This window comes from Canis lupus, chromosome 1 (assembly GCF_011100685.1).
Source record: "Canis lupus familiaris isolate Mischka breed German Shepherd chromosome 1, alternate assembly UU_Cfam_GSD_1.0, whole genome shotgun sequence".
In the NCBI taxonomy this organism is placed as follows: Eukaryota; Metazoa; Chordata; class Mammalia; order Carnivora; family Canidae; genus Canis; species Canis lupus.
Genome location: NC_049222.1, coordinates 116,836,580 through 116,857,862, shown reverse-complemented (window position 1 = coordinate 116,857,862; position 21,283 = coordinate 116,836,580). Strand labels below are relative to the sequence as shown.

Here is a 21,283-nt window from a genome sequence, read left to right as displayed (position 1 = left end):
CATGTATTTGTACTTACTATTGTGAGCATTGTCCATTATTAATTAATTCTCACAACTCTAAATCACAAGTAATATACTGTGATTATCGTCCTTTCAGATGAGAAAACTTAGGCATAAGAGGTTAATAATTTACTGAGGTAACACAGCAAGAAAGGCAGGATTTTAAACTCAGTCTGGATTCAGATTTTATATTCTCAACCACTACACAAGACCACCTCTCAACAGAGTTTATATGAGTTTAAATTATAATAAGGCCTGTTATTATCGTTTCCTTGTGCTCCCGAAGGTACCCTAACATGAGTGCTCTTCAGCTGCCTTTCATTTCTTCACTCTTAGGCTTTGTAAAGTGCCATTTTGATCTGTAGTTAATTATGAATTTAACCAAATTTGTACCTGACTTTTGGACTTACAATTTCACATCACATTATCTTTTAAGCAGAACCTTCCATTTCTAAACCAGATGTGATTACCTTATTGGATGAAGGGAAGGAGCCCTGGATGGTTGTGAGGGAAGAGACCAAAAGACACTACTCTGGTGAGTGAGGGCTGAATAGGATGGGGAATTAATTACTGCAGGTAAGAGCCAAGCCTGTTAACCTTGAGATATTGGAAATCTCTCTTCCAAAGCCCATGGCCTGTGGAGGGAAGCAAATTAAAATCTTTTAAACCTGGACTCCAGAGGAACTTCCTGTTGACCTCAATTACAACTCTCTGTTTTTCATTTTTATTTTTATTTTTTTTTTATTTTTATTTATTTTTATTTTTTTTTTAAGATTTATTTATTTATTCATTCAGAGAGAGAGACAGGCAGAGACACAGGCAGAGGGAGAAGCAGGCTCTGTGCAGGGAGCCCGACGTGGGACTCCATCCTTGGTATCCAGGATCACACCCTGGGCTGCAGGCGGCGCCAAACCGCTGCACCACTGGGGCTGCCCTTTTTTTTCATTTTTAATATTTTTTCTACTACTTCAAAGAGAGGAGCTGTTCTCCGTAGGAGGAACAAAGATGACAGTAAACATAAGAGCTGAAATCAACAAGATAGTAAAAGTAGAGAAAATTAATAAAGCCAAAGGTTGATTTCTTGATAAGATCAACAAAGTTGGTAAACACCTAACTTGACTCATCAAGGAAAAAAAAAAAGGACGACAACAATTGTTAATGCTAGGAATGAAATAGTAACTGGGTTATCACTTCACATCCTATAGCCATTAAAAGAATAATGAGAGAATACCATGAGTAATTTTATGCCAATAAATTAGACATCTTAAATGAAATGGAACAACTTAAAAAACACAATTACCAGAGCTGACACAAGATAAAAAAAGAAAATCTGAGTAACCTTATATCTGTCAAAATAATTGAATTCATTCAGAAATCTTTCCACAAAGAAAACCCACCAGGCTCAAATGGCTTCACTGGTGAATTCTATTAAATATTCAAGAAAGAAATAGCAGCAGTATTACACAAATTCCTTCATAAAAGGAAAGAACACCTCCCACAAATAAATAATTTAAAAAATAGGTAGAATAAATAAATAAAATATTTTAAAAAATAAAAATAAATTGTGTTTTTATATACTAGGAGTGAAAAAAATAAGGAATTTAAAATCAGTTAAGTCAATTTAAGTCAGTTAAGTCAATTAAGTCAATTAAGAAAATTAAAAGCAAATTAAGTCAATTTACAATAGTGGCAGAAACCAAAAATACTAAGGAGTAAATTTGATAAAACATGCAAGACCTGTACACTAAAAACCATGGTAAAGGCCTAAATAAATAGAAAGAAACTATTTGGGGATGGGAAGACTCAGTCTTCTTAAAATATCAATTTTATAAATCTTAAGCTGATTCCAAAATTTATGCAAAAATGATGGACTTAGCATTTCTAAGGTAATCTTGGAAAAGGAAGAGTATATTACAGGACTTCGACTATATGACTTCAAGATACTTCAAGATTATAAAACTACAGTAATCAAGGGGCACCTGGGTGGCTCTCTCAGTTGAGTATCCAAATCTTGGTTTCAGCTAAGGTCATGATCTCAGGGTCTTGAGATTGTGTCCTGCATCAGGCTCCAGCCTCAGTGGGGAATCTGCGTGAGATTCTCTCTCCCTGTGTCTCCCTCCCCCCACCTTTCTCTCTTTCTCAAAAAAATAAAACTACTGTAATCAAGACTTTGAATATTGGATAAAGGTCAACCAACAGAACAGAACCGAGACCTTAGAGGTAGAACTCATACACACTTAAAAGATCATTTAGTTTTTAAAATTTTTAAATATATTTTTTAAAGATTTTATTTATTTATTCATCAGAGACACAGAGAGAGAGGCAGAGACGTAGGCAGAGAGAGAAGCAGACTCCATGCAGGAGCCCGATGTGGGACTTGATCCCGGTTGCAGGATCACAACCTGAGCTAAAGGCAGGTGCTCAACTGCTGAGCCACCCAGGTGCCCCGAAGATCACATTTTTAAAAAGATTTTACTTCTATAAACGTGAAAGAGAGAGAGAGAGAGAGGCAGAGGCATAGGCAGTGGGAGAAGCAGGCTCCATGCAAGAAGCCTAATGTGGGACTCAATCCTGGGACTCCAGGATCACGCCCTGAGCTAAAGGAAACTGCTCAACTGCTGAGCCACCCAGGCATCCCAGGATCATTTATTTTTGACAAAGGCACCAAAACATTCCAGTGGAGGGGAAGGAAAGTTTTTTTAACAAATGAATTTTGGAATAGCTGGAGAAAAAATCTTTACCCCTACCTCATCCCAAAATTAATTTAAGATGTACTTTAGACCTAAATATAAAAACTAAACATAAAAAATGTAAAAAATCCAAATATTAAAAAAATTTAAGACTCATTATAAATTTTATATAAAAAATATGAAAGGTGGGTGTGCCTGGCAGGTTCAGTTGGAGGAGCATGTGACTCTTGATCTTGTGTAGAGATTACAAAAAATAATAGAAAATAAACTTAGGGGATCCCTGGGTGGCTCAGCGGTTTGGTGCCTGCCTTTGGCCCAGGGCGTGATCCTGGAGTCCTGGGATCAAGTCCCACGTCAGGCTCCTGGCATGGAGCCTGCTTCTCCCTCCTCCTGTGTCTCTGCCTCTCTCTCTCTCTCTCTGTCTCTCTCTGTCTCTCTCTATGTCTATTATAAATAAATAAATCTTTAAAAAAATAAATAAATATACTTAAAAAAGAAAGCTAAATATAAAGCTTTTAAAGGAAAACTAGGAGAATGACTTACAGTAACCAAAGGCTTCTTAGGTGAAAGCAATAACCATAATAAAAATTGATAAATCAAATTTTATCCAAATTAAAAACTTTGTCTCTTCAAAATATACCAATAAAAAAATGAATAAGTCACAGACCAAGAGAAAATAGCAGTAAAACATATCCAACAGAAGACCGATATGTACTGTAACTCAACACTGTAATGATAACCCAATTAAAAATGGGTAAGGGCACCTAGGTGGCTCAGTCTGCCTTCAGCTCAGGTCATGATCTCGGGTCCTGGGATTGAGCCCCATGTCCAGCTCCCTGCTTAGTGGGGAGTCTGCTTCTCCCACTGCATCTCCCTCTGCTCATTCATTCCCTCTTTCTCTCTCTCTTTCTCCACTCCCCCCCCAAATAAATAAATAAAATATTTTTTAAAAAACAAGTAAAAGGTACATCCATACTATGGAATAATGCTCAGCAACAAAAAGAAATAAACTGTGGATACACACAGCAGCTTGGGTAGCATGCATGAGGAAGTATGCTGAGTTAGAAAAGCCAATCATAAAAGGTTACATACCCCATGACTCCAATTATGTAATGTTTATGAAATAACAAAATTACAGAGATGCAAATGGATTCATGCTTGTCAAGGGATAGGATATAGAAAAGGGAAAGGATGGTTAGGGCCATAAAGGAGTCTTGTGGTTATGGTACAGTTGAGTATCTTGTTTGTGGTGGTGATTATGCAAGTTTATATGTGATAAAACTTTAAAATCCATAGAAATATATACAGTTGAGCCTTAACATGCGTTTGAACTGTGTGACTCCACTTACATGTGGATATTTTTCACTTAATACAGTAGAGTACTGTAAATGTATTTTCTCTTATGTTTTTCTTAATAACATTTTCTTTTCTCTAGCTCACTGTGTTATAAGAATACAGTATATAATACATCCAACTTAGAAAATATGTGTTAATCAATTTTTTATGTTATTGGTAAGGCTTCTGGTCAACAGACTATTAGTTGTTAAGTTTTGGGGGAATCAAAAGGTAAATACTCAGATTTTTGACTGCATGAGGGGTTGGCATCCATAACCCTGCATTGTTCAAGGTCAACTATACGTATACACAAGGGCATGTATAACTAGTGAAGTCTAAATGAGCTCTATGGATTATACCAATGTTACTTTCTTGGTTAGACTATTATACTATAGTTATATAAGATGTTAAACATTGGGAGAGGTTGGGTGAAGGTTGCATGAGACTTTCCTGTGTATTTTCTGCAACCTCACAGGAATCTACAGTTTTCTCAAAAAGTAAACAAAAATGTCCGATAGGGGTGATAGGTAAAAAATTTGAACAAAGATATGGATACTCTTTATCATCAACGACTATAATTCATTTATATCTAAATCTCTGTTAGTCAGCTTGAGCTGCCACAACAAAATACCATAGGCTGGTAAAACATTTGTTTTCCCATAGTTCTGGAGGGTGGAAGTCTGAGATTAGCATTTGGGGCTCTGATGAGGGCTTGCAGATCTTCCCTTCTCACATTGTCCTCACATGGCAGGGAAGGAGAGGGAGTGAGACAGAGACAGACCTCTTATAAGGCCACCAGTCCTATCAGTCTAAGAGCCTCATGACTTCTTTTAACCTTATTAATTATCTTCTAAAAAGTACCATTTCCAAATACAGTCACATTGGGTCAGAGCTTCAGTGTCTAATTTTGGAGGGACACACACAGTTCAATCGATAGCAGTATCTATATAGGATCCAGTTTCTCTGGCTTCTATTTTGATTAGTTTATATGTCTTTTGTTGCCTAAAAATGTATTCATTCATTGAGTGAATCTGAACCATGCATTGCTAGACACCAATGGAACAATTGTGAACAAGAATGCTAGGTTCCAGCACCCATGTTTACATTTTAATAGATATAAGGACATTAAGTAAATAAGTAAATGGATAATGTTAGGTGGTGACAAGTATTATTAAGAAAAGTGAGAACGAACACCTGGGTGGCTCAGTGGGTGAGTGTCTGCTTTCGTCTCAGGGCGTGATCCCTGAGTCCTGGGATCGAGTCCCACATCGGGCTCCCTGCATGGAGCCTGTTTCTCTTTGCCTCTCTCTCTGTGTCTTTCTTGAATAAATAAATAAAATCTTTAAAAAAAAAAGAGAAAGAAAAGTGAGAAGAGCAAGGGACTAGAAATTGACAGGTGTTGACATGTTTGTTTTAGGGTCCTCAGGGCTTTTTGAAGAGGTGATATTTGAGTGGAGACCTGAAAAAACAGTTATAGGAATATCTGTAGGATAATCTAGTTACAGGAGTATCTAAAGCAAGAGCGATCCTGATAGAACAGCAAATGCAAAAAGGCCTTGGGTTGGGAGATGGAAGTTTTGTGTGTTTGAGGAACAGCAAGAAGGCCAGGATGATTAGGATGATTATTCCAAGGTAAGGCTATGGGACTTTTAAATGTGATAGAAAGCCCCTGGAAATTTTTGAGCAGGGGAATTACATTTAAGCTGATTTGTCTTCTAATTACCACTCTATGGAGAACAGATTGAATAGAGACAAGATGGGAAATGGAAAGACCAATCAGAAGGCTATTTGATCTCTCCCAGTTGGAGATGATAGTGGTGGGAGGTAGAGTAAGAGCCATGGTAGATTTACCCAGTACATGTGGGTCTGCTCCTCTCTCTGGATACTCTCCTCCCCTCTCTGGGATTTCAACAACTTGCCTGGGACTGCCCCTTTGGATACCCTCTTTACCCAAATTGGACTCCTCACCAGCTTCCTTCCTCCAATATGTATAAGACACATCTTTGTCTTTTAATTGATGATTTGTCCAACTACATTTAAGTAATTTTTTTTTAATTTTCTTATATATTTAGGCTCAAATCTACTGTCTTCCTCTTTTTTTTTTTTTTTTTTTTTGTTCAACTTATTCTTTCTTCCTTTTTTTCTTTTCCTGACTTTTCTGGATTAATCAAATATGTTGACCTTAGCTTTTGCCTCTAGTGTTAGTTACACATACTTCTAGTTTTCTTCTCAGAGTTGCCCTAGAAATTAAAACAAGGCTTTTTTTTTTTTTTTTTTTTTTAAGATTTTATTTACGTATTCATGAGAGACACAGAAAGAGAGAGAGAGGCAGAGACCAAGGCAGAGGAAGAAGCAGTCTCCATGCAGGGAGCCTGACGTGGGACTCTATCCCAGGACTCCAGGATCACACCCTGGGCCAAAAGGCAGCGCTAAACCGCTGAGCCACCCAGGCTGCCCAAAACATGGATTCTTTACTTACTACATTGCTCCTTAAATTAACTCCTTTGTATCTTTCCCAGTATTGTGAAGATATTAATAACATATTAATTCCTTTTATGTATCCTCCTCTTTTTTGTGTTGTCATGTAACTTAATTCTTTTTATTTTTTTAAAAGATTTTATTTATTCATTCATGAAAGACACATAGAGAGAGAGGCAGAGACACAGGCAGAGGGAGAAGGAGGCTCCATGCAGGAAGCCCGATGTGGGACTTGATCCCAGGACTCCAGGATCACACCCTGAGCCAAAGGCAGATGCTTAACCGCTGAGCCTCCCAGGCGTCCCATGTAACTTATGATTCTATATACATTTTAATCCCCACTGAGCACTAATTTTATTCTGTTGTCAGTGTTTGTTTAGATTTACCTACTGTTTACCTCTTACAGTGCTCCTCATTCTTTTCTGCACTGTCATTCTTCTACCTAGAATCATTTTCTCTGTACCTGAAGAATTTCCTTGAGTATTTCTTTTATTGTGTCTCCTGGCAATGAATTCTCTTTAATTTTTTTTTTTTTAAGATTTTATTTATTTTCTCATGAGAGACACAAAGGGAGAGGCAGAGACACAGGCAGGGGGAGAAGCAGGCTCCAGGCAGGGAGCCCGATGTAGGACTTGATCCCGGGTCTTCAGGGTCAGGCCCTGGGCTGAGGCAGCGCTAAACCGCTGAGCCACCCAGGCCACCCTCTCTTAAGTTTTATTTGACAATATCTTCAATCTTTAAAGGGTACAGAATTTTTATCTTTGTTTTTATTGGATACAGAATTCTGAATTGGGAGTTATTTTTCTCTTAGCTAGTATCTTGTCTTTTGGCTTCTGTCATTTCCATTTAGCAGCAGTTTGTTGGTCATTTTGGAATTCCTTTTCAGGAATTGTTTTGGAGGTTTTTTCCCTCTGTGACTGCTTGTAGAATTTTTTTTTTTTTTTTTCTGCTTGTAGAATTTTCTTTTTTATTTGTTTTTCACAGATTTACCGTGGTGCGTCTATTTTTATATTGTGGTGTATGTATGCTTTTTGCTGTTCTAAGGAATTAAATTGGACTTCATATCTTATCAGTTTTGAAAAATTCTTGGTTGTTAAATATTCAAGTATTGTTTCTTTCCCGTTTTTACTCTTCTCTCCTTCTGGGACTCAAGTTACACATAAGTTAAACCTTTTTTTTTTTTAAGATTTTATTTATTTGACAGACAGAGAGCATGTGAGAGAGAGAGAGAGATCATGAGCAGAGGGAGAAGCAGACTCCCAGCTGAGCAGGGAGCCTGATGTGGGGCTCGAACCCAGGACCCTGGGATCATGACCCAGCCGAAGGCAGACATTTAACCAGTTGAGCCACCCAGGGGCCCCTAGACCTTTTTAAATTTTTGCATGTATCTTTTATGTTCTCTTATGTTTTTTCTTATTCTTTTTTATTTCTGGGATTCAATTTTGATATCTTCTATAAACCCATTTCCTAGTTCACTGATCTTTTCTGCTAAGTCTAATCTGCTGTTAAAGATATCTGTTAAATTGTTAAATTTAGCTATTTTTCAGTTATGAGATTTCTTTTTGGATATATATATATATTTTGTTTTGTTTTGAGAGAGATCAGGGTGGAGGGGTGAAGGAGAGAGAGAATCTTAAGCTCCACACCCCCCATGGAGTCCAACACAGGGCTTGATCTTACAACCCTGAGATTGTGACCTGAGCTGAAATCTAGTGAGACTCTTAGTAACCAAGTGAGCTACCCAGGCGCCCCTCTCTCTTTTAATAGATTTCATTTTTAGAGCAGTTTTAAGTTGATAGCAAAATTGAGCAGAAAGTAGATTTTTCACATATTCCCTAAGAGTACATTTTTTAAAGATTTTATTTATTCATTCATGAGAGACAGAGAGATCGAGAGAGAGAGAGGCAGAGAAGCAGGCTCCATGCAGGGAGCCCGATGTGGTACTTGATCCTGGGTCTCCAGGATCACACCCTGGGCTGAAGGCGGTGCTGAACCACTAAGCCACCTGGGCTGCCCCTGTGTTTACATTTTTAAAATACTTGAGAAGTCTAGTTTATTGATGCATAATTTATATACATTAAAATTCACTCTTTTCAGTGTCTAGTTTTAGGAATTTTGACAAATGCAGACAATTTGGGTAACCACCACCATAATCAAGTTTAGAATAGTTTCAAAGTCTCTTCATGTCCCCAGTGTTCTCTTACTGAGTTAAATCTAGCTTTTGGCTAAGAAATATATATATATTTTTTATGAGGATAAGGCAGTAACTATACATTCCTATTATTTTGAGTGCTTATTTCTTTATTTATTTAGAGGGGGAGAAGAGATGAGGGGCTAAGGGAGAGGGAGAGAGAGAATCTTTTTTCTTTTTAAAGATTTCATTTATTTATTCATGAGAGACACAGAGAGAGGCAGAGACATAGGCAGAGGAAGAAGTAGGCTCCATGGGGAGCCTGATGAGGGACTTGATCCAGGACTCCGGGACCACAACCCAAGCCAAAGGCAGACACCCAACTACTGAGCCACCCAGGTACCCCAGAGAGGTAGAATCTTAAGCAGGCTTCATGCCCAGTGCAGATCCTGACATGGGGTTGATCTCACAATCCTGAGATCATGACCTGAGCTGAAATCAGGAGTCAGATGCTTAATTGACCGAGCCACCCAGGTTCCCCCATTTGCTTCTTTAAAAAGTAAGAAATGAGTGCTGAATTATGTCAGATGTCTTTCCAGTGTCTATAAAAATAATTATAGGATTTTTATCTTTAGAATAATGAATAAATGAATATGACAAATTATTTTGGTAGATTTCCTAACATTGAACTGCCCTTGCATTCCTGAAATAGACTACAGTTAGTTATGATGTATTTTGATTCAGTGTGTTATAGGAGTTTTTGCATGAATTTTCATAAATGATAGAGTTTTCCTTTACTAGGTTTTGGTTTCATTTTTAACTCACTTTAACTTGGTTTCATTTTTAACTCACTTTAACTTTCTTTTCTTTTCTTTTCTTTTCTTTTCTTTCTCTTTCTTTCAAAAGATTTTATTTATTTACTCATGAGAGACACACACAGAGAGAGAGGCAGAGACATAGGCAGAGGGAGAAGCAGTCTCCATGCAGGGAGCGCGAAGTGGGACCTGATCCCAGGTCGCCAGGATCACATCCCGGGCCAAAAATGGCACTAATCCACTAAGCCACTGGGGCTGCCCGAATTTTTTCTTTTTTGTAAATGGTCTGGGTCACTTTATAATTGGGCGATATGCTTTCTAAAGTTTTGATAATCTTCAGAATAATTTTTAAGAGTAGGTCTTTGATTAATTTCTCTATATTTTCTTAGAGAATTACCCTTCATTGGCATAGTTCCTTACCATTTTCATAATAATTATGTTTTGTTAATTACTTGTTAATGTCAAGAACTGTGAAAGGTCTGCAGTTTTGCCTCTACCTGCATGCTAACAGGTTAACCTGCTGCAGTGTTATGGATGCTGGCAAAAACATATGACTTCTAAACCAAAGACAAAGGATTTTATTGCTCAACAATAAACGGCACAACAAATGGCATGAACATTAACATATTTACTTCATTCCTGTTTGCCCACAAATTCCATGACGGGGGATGTGGATGTATCTAGATAGATACCTGAATATGCATTGAGCTGCACTGTAAGAGAGGAACCCTGAACTTAGAGAACCCAAATCTTTATGATGGGCAATGAGCATGAGGGACCTTTGCTCCAAAGGAGATGCTACCTTTATTATATTGAACCATTAGCAAACCTGCCTGTTGATCTAGAGAGAGATACTATCTGTACCTTTCCGCATTGTCAGTTATACAAACATTCTTGAAAAGATAATCCAGAACAAAGGTAGTCAATACTTCTGCTTGCCTGATGTGTAAAATTGTGAGAGACCCATAGTGAGTTCTTTCTGAATACCTAGTTGCTATTTTTAACTTTGTTTGAATGCTTTCCTTTTTTCCTAATTATCTTTGCAAATGATTAATATGTTTCACTGATTGGAGCACCTGGGTGGCTGAGTTGGTTAAGTGTCCAACTCAATCTCAGCTCAGATTTTGATCTCAGGGTCATGAGTTCAAGCCCCACATTAGGCTGTATGCCAGGTATGGAGTCTACTTAAAAAAATACACACATACGTACAAATATATATATCACTGACTTTTTTCAAACAACCTAGGTTTTTAAAACTTGTGTATTTCATTCTTTTTCTGTTATCTAATTAATGACGTTTTGCTTTTATTTCCCTCTCTGGATTCTTCAGTATATATTTTTTTTTTCTAACTTTCTAAACCATATTTCTTTTCTTTCATTTCTTTGCTCTAGGAATTTAAATGTATTGATGAATTTTCTTATAAGATCTGCACTGTATTTTGTAGATTCTTGGTAATCTAGTGTTTTCAATATTATTTTCTAGATAGTCTACAATTTTCTTTATTTAATAAGGAGTTTTAAAAATTTGAAGTGCGTTGGGCAGCTCCGATGGCTCAGCAGTTTAGCGCCACCTTCAGCCCAGGGCCTGATCCTAGAGACCCAGGATCGAGTCCCACTTCAGGCTCCCTGCCTGGAGCCTGCTTCTTCCTCTGCCTGTGTCTCTGCCCCTCTCTCTCTCTGCCTGTGTCTTTGCCTCTCTCTCTCTCTCTCTCTCTGTCTCTCATGAATAGATAAAAATTTGAAGTGTGAAGATGTCACTTGGTTTTTTAATTTTTTTATTCCTCCTTCTGTTTCATAATGAGACTTTGAGTCATTTCAGCAGTTTTATACATTTGACTGTAGTCATAGAAAAGACCTTTCTTATCTCTCCTATCCCACTTCTCCCCATATCTTTGCTTACTTCATTCAGCATTAAGATTTTCTCATGCAGGTTCCCCATCTGGATCACTATCTTTGAGCCTAGATCCAACATATCCTTTATTTTTACTCTTTCACGCTCAGGTGATCCCAAGTACCATTCTGTATTTGACAGTCATTCTGCTATACTCAATGTCTTCCCATGCCTCTTTGCTCAGGATTGCATAAGCCTTTCAATGTTGGGATTATTGAAAAATATTTGAGATAGTTTTGCAGGAGGTACAGATGTTCCTTTGGCTATGTAGGAATGGGAAGGAGGAGCACCTAGAGGAGGTATGAAGGAACACAAATTTGAGTAAATGTAGCACTGATAATAATAGTATAAACTCTAGTGGAGATAAGTAAATCATTGTAGTACATTTTTTTAAAGTAAACACTATTCCCAATGTGGGGTTCAAACTCACAACCCTGAGATCAAGAGTCTCATGACTGAGCCAGACAGCCACCCCTGTTGTAGTACATTTTAAAAGATTACAAACAGATATTCATTAGTGATTATGTAATTATGGGAATTAAATGAGTAACATCTATTGTGTATTTGGGGTTTGTTATCTAATGGTAAATGGATTTTAGGGATTGTTTCTGTCATTAGGAAAGCTTAGGGGTAAGAAACTAACAGATGAGAAAATTAATAAATATTCCAAAATTGGGAAAAAGAAGAGCAGCTGGTTGCTGGGATAGAGTATAAAGTGCATAGTTCTAAACAGGATCAGCAGGAATAGCTTTTCTGAAGAAAGTGATTTTCAATTAAGATCTAAAGATGAAGAGAAGCCAACCATGCAGTCAGAGGATTTCTCAAAGACCGTATAACCTTGTCAGCAATGCTATTTAATGCGAATAGTGGTAGTGCCTTTTGTGAGCTGAAGAGGCCTTTCTGGCATGAACAGAGTAAATGAGAGAGGAATTGATAAGCAGCTTATTTATGCTGAGGTATTTATTTTTGATTCTAATTATAAAGAAAAATCATTAAAAACATTAAGTAGAGGGATCCCTGGGTGGCGCAGTGGTTTGGCACCTGCCTTTGGCCCAGGGTGCGATCCTGGAGACCCGGGATTGAATCCCACGTCGGGCTCCCGGTGCATGGAGCCTGCTTCTCTCTCTGCCTATGTCTCTGCCTCTCTCTCTCTCTGTGTGACTATCATAAATCAATAAAAATTAAAAAAAAAAAAAACATTAAGTAGAGAGACTCAAATATTGATCAGCATCAGAATCATTTGCTGGAGAATACAAATAAGTACAAAACAAAAACATGCCCAGGACTTGATCCTATAGATTATGTTTCAGTCAGTTAAAAATTACCTCTCTCATGGGCATCCCCGGTGGCTCAGCAGCTTAGCGCCACCTTCAGTCCAGGGTGTGATCCTGGAGATCCTGGATCAAGTCGCACAGAGCCTGCTTCTCCCTCTGCCTCTCTCTCTCTCTCTCTCTGTCATGAATAAATAAATAAAATTTTTATTAATAAAATAAAATAAAAATTACCTCTCTCTTGGGCAGCCTGTGTAGCTCAGCAGTTTAGCACTGCCTTCAGCCCAGGGCATGATCCTGGAGACCCGGGATTGAGTCCCACGTCGGGTTCCCTGCATGGAGCCTGCTTCTCCCTCTGCCTGTGTCTCTGCCTCTCTCTCTCTCTCTCTCTCTCTCTCTGTGTGTGTGTGTGTCTCTCATGCGTGTAAAAAAAAAATAAATAAATAAATAAATAAATAAATAAATAAATAAATAAATAAATAAAAATAACCTCACCTCTCTCTAGTTTTAAGAAATCTTCAGGTGATTCTTATCACTGATTTAACTTGTTTCCCTAATCACCAACCTTACCTCCAGTCCTGGACTCTATTCTCTGTGTTTCCTTTGCCATTTTTTTTTTTTTTATGTATGAAAATGCAGTCTGTTCCATAATACAATTAATAACTCACAGTACAAATTAGCTTAATAGTGATATGGAATAGGGAATGATGTCAGTATAATTTGAGAGTTAGTTGATTCACAGGTAATTTTCCTTCTTGAATGAAGCCTGGATAGAAGTAGACCTAAAACATTCAGTAGGAAAGGCAAAGTGTTCAACTTGATGCTTTATTGCTGGATGCCCCTTCACCTCTATATGAAAAAAATTAATAATTGAGTGTCTGCATCCAGGACTCTCTCCCCAGAGATACTGTTAACTTTGCCTGGCTTCTAGCTGAAAACAGGTTACCTTTTACCCTATTCCCGCCTTAATGGTAGCCTTGCTGACTTAGGGCTTTTTTTCATTGCAGTGTCTCAGCACTTGAAATCCAGCATTTCTACTCTTTTGTGTGTGCATTTTAGTATCCATGAAATGGCCTTCAGCCATGTTGAGCTGCCTTTTAGATTATCTTTTGAAATGTCAATTATTATATTTTTGTTAGTGTTCTGCCAATAAAGTTGCATAGGTTTGAGTAGTCTTCTCCAGCCCTGTTTTCTTCATAAACTCTTAATTTTTTGGTGTGTAATTTTACAGAAGATAACGGGTTTTTTAGATACACATATGTGGTATTATAGCAGAAATGCCTGTTTTAGAGGTATCTGATCCATTCACTTGTAAGACACATGATTTTAGGTGCCTTTTATTTCTCTATAGAAGTTTTCTTTCTTCTGTCACAGGAAAATAGTGTGTGTTTGCCTTCTTATTTTCTTTCAGATTTGGAGTCCAGATACAGGACCAATACGTTATCTCCAGAAAAGGACATTTATGAAATATATTCATTCCAGTGGGAGATAATGGAAAGAATTAAAAGCTATAGTCTTCAGGACTCCATTTTTAGAAATGATTGGGAATGCAAAGGCAAGATTGAGGGGCAAAAGGAACCACAAGAGGGATATTTTGGGCAAGTGAAAGTTACTTCTGAAAAAATGACCACTTACAAAAAACATAATTTTCTTGCTGAATATCAGAGAGTTCATAATGGAGAAAAGTTGTATGAATGTAAGGAATGTAGGAAGACCTTTATTCGTCGTTCAACACTTAGTCAACACCTGAGAATTCATACTGGTGAGAAACCTTATAAATGTAAGGAATGTGGGCAGGCATTTAGACAGCGTGCACACCTTATTCGACATCACAAACTACATACTGGTGAAAAGCCCTATGAATGTAAGGACTGCGGAAAGGCATTTACAGTGCTCCAAGAACTTACTCAACATCAGAGACTTCATACTGGTGAAAAGCCCTATGAATGTAAGGAGTGTGGAAAGGCCTTCAGAGTGCATCAGCAACTTGCTCGACATCAGAGAATTCACACTGGTGAGAAACCCTATGAATGTAAGGCATGTGGGAAGACCTTTAGGCAGTGTACACACCTTACTCGACATCAGAGACTTCATACTGCTGAGAAACTCTATGAATGTAAGGAATGTGGGAAAGCCTTTGTATGTGGTCCAGACCTTAGAGTACATCAAAAAATTCATTTTGGTGAGAAACCTTATGAATGTAAGGAATGTGGAAAGGCTTTTAGAATATGCCAACAACTTACTGTCCATCAGAGTATTCATACTGGCGAGAAACCCTATGAATGTAAGGAATGTGGGAAGACTTTTAGACTAAGGCAACAACTTGTTCGCCATCAGAGAATCCATACTCGTGAGAAACCCTATGAATGCATGGAATGCTGGAAGACCTTTAGTAGTTACTCACAACTTATTTCACATCAAAGCATTCATATTGGTGAGAGACCTTATGAATGTGAAGAATGTGGGAAGGCCTTTAGATTGCTCTCACAACTTACCCAACATCAGAGTATTCATACTGGTGAGAAACCTTATGAATGTAAGGAATGTAGAAAACCTTTTAGACTGCTCTCACAACTTACTCAGCATCAGAGTATTCATACTGGTGAGAAACCTTATGAATGTAAGGAATGCGGTAAGGCTTTTAGACTTTATTCTTTCCTTACTCAACACCAGAGAATTCATACTGGGGAGAAACCCTACAAATGTAAGGAATGTAAGAAGGCCTTTAGACAACATTCACACCTTACTCAACATCAGAAAATTCATAATGGAGTTTAATACAAAAAAGCCTTCAATTGTACATTATGTTATAAAATATCCAGAAATTCATTTTAGAGAAATTTGCTTCATGCTTCAACTAAGCCTAAGAAATTTTATATTATTGGGAAAAAAAGTTGCTTTAAAAGCCTTCTATCACCATTCAAACATTGTTTATCTTCAGCAAATTCATGTGAGGGAATAATATAATGAATGTAGGAAAATCTTTAGCCTTATCTATTATTATCCCCATTTCACTACTTTATTATGTGTTATTGGACAAGGTACTTAAACTTCTGTGCCTCATTTTGCTCACTTGTAAAATGGTGATAATAGTACCTATGTATATTAGTTATTTATTGCTGTGTAATAAATTACCACTAACTTAGTAGCTTAAAATAATACACATTATCTCACAGTTTCTATGGGTCAGGTGTTGGGGCATAACTTTGTTGGGTCCTCTGCTTCAGGGTCTCTCACAAAACTAAACTAAAGGTTTCAGCCAGGGTTGGGTCTCATTTGAAGGCTCACCAGGGGAAGGGATTCATTTCCGACCTCACATGGTTGTTGGCTGTCACACTGAGGTCCGCAGTTTCTAGTTGGCTGTAGGCTGACCTTAGTTCCTTGCCACATGGGCTTCTTCAACATGACTGCTTATTAAGTGTGATCTACTAGCATCATAGAAGTTATAATCCTATGTGATCTAATCACCAAAATAACACCTTTTAGTTATTAAGACTCTCTGTCTTATACTGGTTAGAAGCAAGTTACTGAGTCACCCCACATTCAAGGGTAGGGGCTTACACAAGAGTATGAATCATAATGTAGGGACCATTTCAGGGTCAGCCTGCCACACTGTGTAATAGGATTGTCTTAAGGCTTAAGTAGTGCTTGGACAAATAGCAGCCACATAGCATGTTTCCTGTAAATATTATCTACAATTGTTATCATTAGTGTTAGTGAATTCATATGAAAGGAATTTACTCTAGAAGTAGTAAATGTAGAAATGCCTCATGTCACTGCTCAGTGCTTACTAAACTTAAAATAATTTATTCCAGATAAAATCTTGGAGGTTCTATTGAATGTGAGAAGTTCTTCATCATTTGAGCTGCATCAGTAATTTCATGCTGAAAAGAAACCTTATGAATTTCTTGAATGTGAGGTTAAGAGTACAACTATTATAGAATCAGAAAAATATAAAATTATTTTCCCATAATAAATTTCAAAAAGTAAATGTTTTGCAATCCCTATTGTCTGAACACTGTTAAAGATTAATTAGAAACTATCAAAAAGAGGGCAGAAAGGAAACTAACCACTTGGAAATTTAATATTCTGTGTGTTTGTGCATGCATGTGTGTGTGTGTGTATGTATGTATGTATTTAAAACTCTTATACAAAAAAAAGAACGTCATGCCATTTACAGGCAATATACTGTTTGATGTTCAGATTGCCGCATCTTCAACCAGTGGGAGTTAGGTCTTTTGACATGACCTACTAGTAGTTTGATAGTTTACTTGGTTACAGCTGGAGACAGTTTGGTCAGCAATGAAAGATGCTTGGGCACCAACTCATCCTAAAAATTGATAAGGGGAAAAATAAGCATTTATTTTGTTTTTTCCATGTGAACCAAGTTTTAGGGCCACCAGAAAGCTCATCAAATTAAACGATTTTCGTTTTTTGTTTTTGTTTTTTCTTTAAATTCAATTAGCCAACATCTAGTGTATATCATTAGTTTCAGATGTAGTGTTCAGTAATTTATCAGTTTTATATAGCACCCAGTGCTCATCACATCACGTGCCCTCCTTAATGCCCATCACCCAGTTGCCCCATTCCCTCACCCTCCTCCCCTCCAGCAACCCTCAGTTTGTTTTCCCAAAGTTGAGTCTCTAATGATTTGCCTCTATCTCTGATTTCTTCCCACTGTTTTCTCTCCCTTCCCCTATGATCCTCTGCACTGCTTCTTATATTCCACATATGAGTGAAACTATGTTTTGTTTTTAAGAAATATAACCAGTAAATACAGAAAGAATGATAGGATTAGAAAAATCACATTTTCTAGTTCCCTAATGGAATAATGGGTCAGGAAAATGATCTTCAATGGATAATGAAACGAGTGAAATATTTTATAGTGAGAACTTTAAAGTGGATTTATCAAGCTGATAACCTTTGAGCCCTTTGATTAATTTTAACTTCCATAAAAGTGGGACTATCAGACAATATCCACATCCTGATAAAATGTAATAGGAAGTACACACCAGGGATCCCTGGGTGGCGCAGAGGTTTGGTGCCTGCCTTTGGCCCAGGGTGTGATCCTGGAGACCCAGGATCGAATCCCACATCGGGCTCCCGGTGCATGGAGCCTGCTTCTCCCTCTGCCTGTGTCTCTGCCTCTCTCTCTCTCTCTGTATCTGTCATAAATAAATAAAATATTTAAAAAAAAAAAAAAAAAGGAAGTACACACCACTACCTACAAAACCTTATTGCCAAAGCGATGAACTGAAGGAAGCAAACCTTTGAGTCAAACTCTAAAAACAAGAATTTGGGGAATAGATGAACAAAATAAATGGCACCGCAAGGAAGTAGCCAAGCAGATTCTAATGTATAAAATTCCACAAAACAAATTACCTGATTTCTTCAACTAATGAGTGGCATGAAAAAGAAAAGGGGAAAGGCAACTGTTAGCTGATTAAAAGAGACTTAAGAGACCTATTAGCTAAATTCAGTACATGGGCATTGCTTGGACCTGGTTTAAACAAAATGTAAAAATACATTTTGGAGACTGGAGAAAATGTGGACTTGCATTGAGTATTAGATGATATTTAGAAATTTTAATTTTAGGGATGATAATATCAGTGTGGATATTAAAAGATAAAATGTTCTATGTGTTAGAGATACATGCTTATATATTTACGAAATGGTACAATACTGGATTTGCATTAAAATACTCCAACAAAAGAAAAATAATTGGCAGAGAGAGCTGGAAGGTAGATTGGCAGAATGTTGATAATTCCTGATGTGGAGTGGTTGGTTTTGGGGGTTCATTGTTCTAGTATTTCAGCTTTCTTATGTGTTTGAAAGGTCCAGTAATAAAATGTTTAAAATCAAAACTGAAATTTATAGACAACTTAGAAATGATTGTTGATGAGATGTGTGTATCTAAACTTGTCAGATGTCACTGAAATCAATCCCCTTTAATGAATTAAGGAAATTTCATTTGTGGATCTAGTCTTCATCTCACCTTATCCAACAGCAGTCAACACAGGGCCTGTCACATCAATGAATGTGTTAGGGGAATGAGTATGTCAAGAAACCAGAAAGAGGGGATCCCTGGGTGGCGCAGCGGTTTGGCGCCTGCCTTTGGCCCAGGGCGCGATCCTGGAGACCCGGGATCGAATCCCACATCAGGCTCCCGGTGCATGGAGCCTGCTTCTCCCTCTGCCTATGTCTCTGCCTCTCTCTCTCTCTCTCTGTGACTATCATAAATAAATAAAAATTAAAAAAAAAAAAAAGAAACCAGAAAGAGAACAAAATAAAGCTTGCAAAAGAGAAGCAAAGCACAACTAAAAATAGAAATTAAAGACTAGATAGTAGTGGATTTAATCCAATGTTAATAATGATTAAATTTGGAAAGATCTAGTCAAGAAAAAGAAAATGAAAAATAATGCATTTAGAACTTTGTTAGTAATAAAGGTGACCTAGCTACAGATTATCAAGAAAATTTTGTTTTAATTACAAGGTAATACTATATATATATGTGTGCTCTCTGTGTTCTGGTCCATAAAATATATGGGGGCTACTTTTTTTTTTTTTCTGTAGGAATATGACTTAAACCAACAAACAAATGTGTGTATGTATATGAACTCCTTGCTTAAGAAAAAAACTGATAGTTGTACAGATAAAAGCTTTAAGAAATAATCCTTCACAAAATTCTACCAATTCTGCACAGCTAAAATAATCCTGATACAAATCTAAATGAAGATAGCTCCTAAAAAGCAAAATCCAGACCAGCTTCACTTGTGAAGATTCTATTCGTCTTAATTCTAAATAAGGTATACTTAGAATTTATTACAAAGTCGGTCTTCACTCATAGATCCATGTGTTGCCTTTCCCAAGTCTCAGATATCTTTAGAAGACCTGTGTTTAACAGTATAAGGCCTTAACCCAACATTTTCCATAAGCTTGTTTTGGGGAATACTAGTCCTTGATGATATTTGGGGGGGAAAAAGATTTCTTGGGAAAATGTGTAAATGCAGCAAAGCGTGTGCTTATGGGGAAGACTAAGTACACATTATCAGCTTGTCAAAAGATACAGCAAAGAGATTTTTATTAAACACAGTGTATCTCAAACTTACTTTGTTGTGGAATTCTCATTCCCAGTATCTCTTACCATCTTTAGAATGTGAACCACTTTGATAGATGCTTCCATTACCACAATGAATGTCTTCAAGGACATCATTTCAGACATTATGGTGAGTGATTGTGTTGGGAGGGGGTGAGGAAGGGCACTTTTCTTTGCAGCTCACATCATATTCTGAAAGCTTCCTGCTTGAATCTTGAGGGCTAGTGCTTTTCTATAGAATGTAAAAGATTCTAGCTTGGTCCTTTACATGTATATATTAAACATGCTTAAATATTCTGTTAAATAGTAATTGGGACATAAACAATTTTTCATTGTAATAAAAATGCTATATTGTATATCATTTTGTGTATTTTCTGGTTTCTTTAAAGAGTGAAAAATCTAAGGTACACATCTAGAAGTATAGCCTAGAAATAGGCTGTACATAGTTTCAGCTTTACATATTGCCAGATGGTTGCTACATCACTGCACTAATTTTGAATCCCTCTAATCATTGAAATGAGCATCCATATTTTCCGACTTCTGTTATTGGTTACAACATTTAATTTCCCTGATTACAAGTGAGTTGAGCATCTTTTTCATATGTGTTTATTGGCCAATCATGTTTCTCTTAACAGTGCTTTTTTTCATTCATGCATTTTCTCTGTTTCTTTGGGGTTATCTCATTGATTATTCATGACTTGTAAAATATTCTAGGTATTACACATTTATAAACATTGCAGCTATTATAATGTGTTATGGAATTTATTGTTTTGCTGACATTTTAAATTTAGATGTATTTTCAAACTTTCCAGATAGTCTTACTCTTTTAATTTCTGGTCTTACATTTTCTGCCATGTGGTCATAGCATTTGCAAGTAGAAAAAAGTTCCCGCAATATTTATATTTATTTACATTTCTCATGCCAGTAGCTGGTATTTACAGAATACAGTATTAGTGAGGATACCTTTCTCTCATTTTTTCCAATCTAATGGAAATCATGTATCTATTTATTTATTTATTTTTAAGATTTTATTTATTCATTCATGAGAGACACAGAGAGAGACAGAGACACAGGCAGAGGGAGAAGCAGGCAGGGAGCCCAATGTGGGACTCGAACCCGGGACTCCAGGATCACGCCCTGAGCTGAAGGCAGACACTTAACCACTGAGCCACCCAGACAGGCCATCATGTATCTATTTAAACATTTAGTGTAGGGCAGCCCCGGTGGTGCAGCGGTTTAGCGCTGCCTGCAGCCCAGGGCGTGATCCTAGAGACCGTGGATTGAGTCCCATGTCAGGCTCTCTGTATGATGCCTGCTTCTCCCTCTGCCTCTGTCCCTATGAATAAATAAATAAGATCTTTAAAAAAAAAAAAGTAAACATTTCGTGTAATGCCCCTTGATTTAGAGTAAATAGCCTTTGTTACACATAACTATTTTCATTCAGTCCCTATTTAACTTAATGCCTGCTAGATTTTGTCAGAAGCCAGTTTGTCGTCTGTTGGTGTGAACATGTTCTCCTTAAATTTTCTTTTGTGATGATTTATACAGATCTCTTGACAAATTCAGGGGTTCTTAT

The 21,283-nt window shown here is 37.2% G+C and overlaps 1 protein-coding gene across 10 annotated transcripts in view; it reads left to right on the top strand.

Annotated features, from left to right (window-relative positions):
• ZFP14 (ZFP14 zinc finger protein) overlaps positions 1-20,068 on the top strand; it is a 31,214-nt gene extending 11,146 nt beyond the window's left edge. For 6 of the 10 annotated variants that reach the window (XM_038529141.1, XM_038529145.1, XM_038529142.1 and 3 more), the window contains 2 exons: positions 437-535; positions 14,023-17,864. In XM_038529141.1, the coding sequence (XP_038385069.1) occupies positions 437-535; positions 14,023-15,389 (1,466 nt within the window). In that variant the 3' untranslated portion in view covers positions 15,390-17,864. Of the gene's footprint in view, positions 1-436; positions 536-14,022; positions 17,865-19,764 lie in introns of those variants that run through there. The other 4 variants (XM_038529144.1, XM_038529148.1, XM_038529150.1 and 1 more) reach the window with 3 other exon arrangements.
• Positions 20,069-21,283: the final 1,215 nt, after the last annotated feature.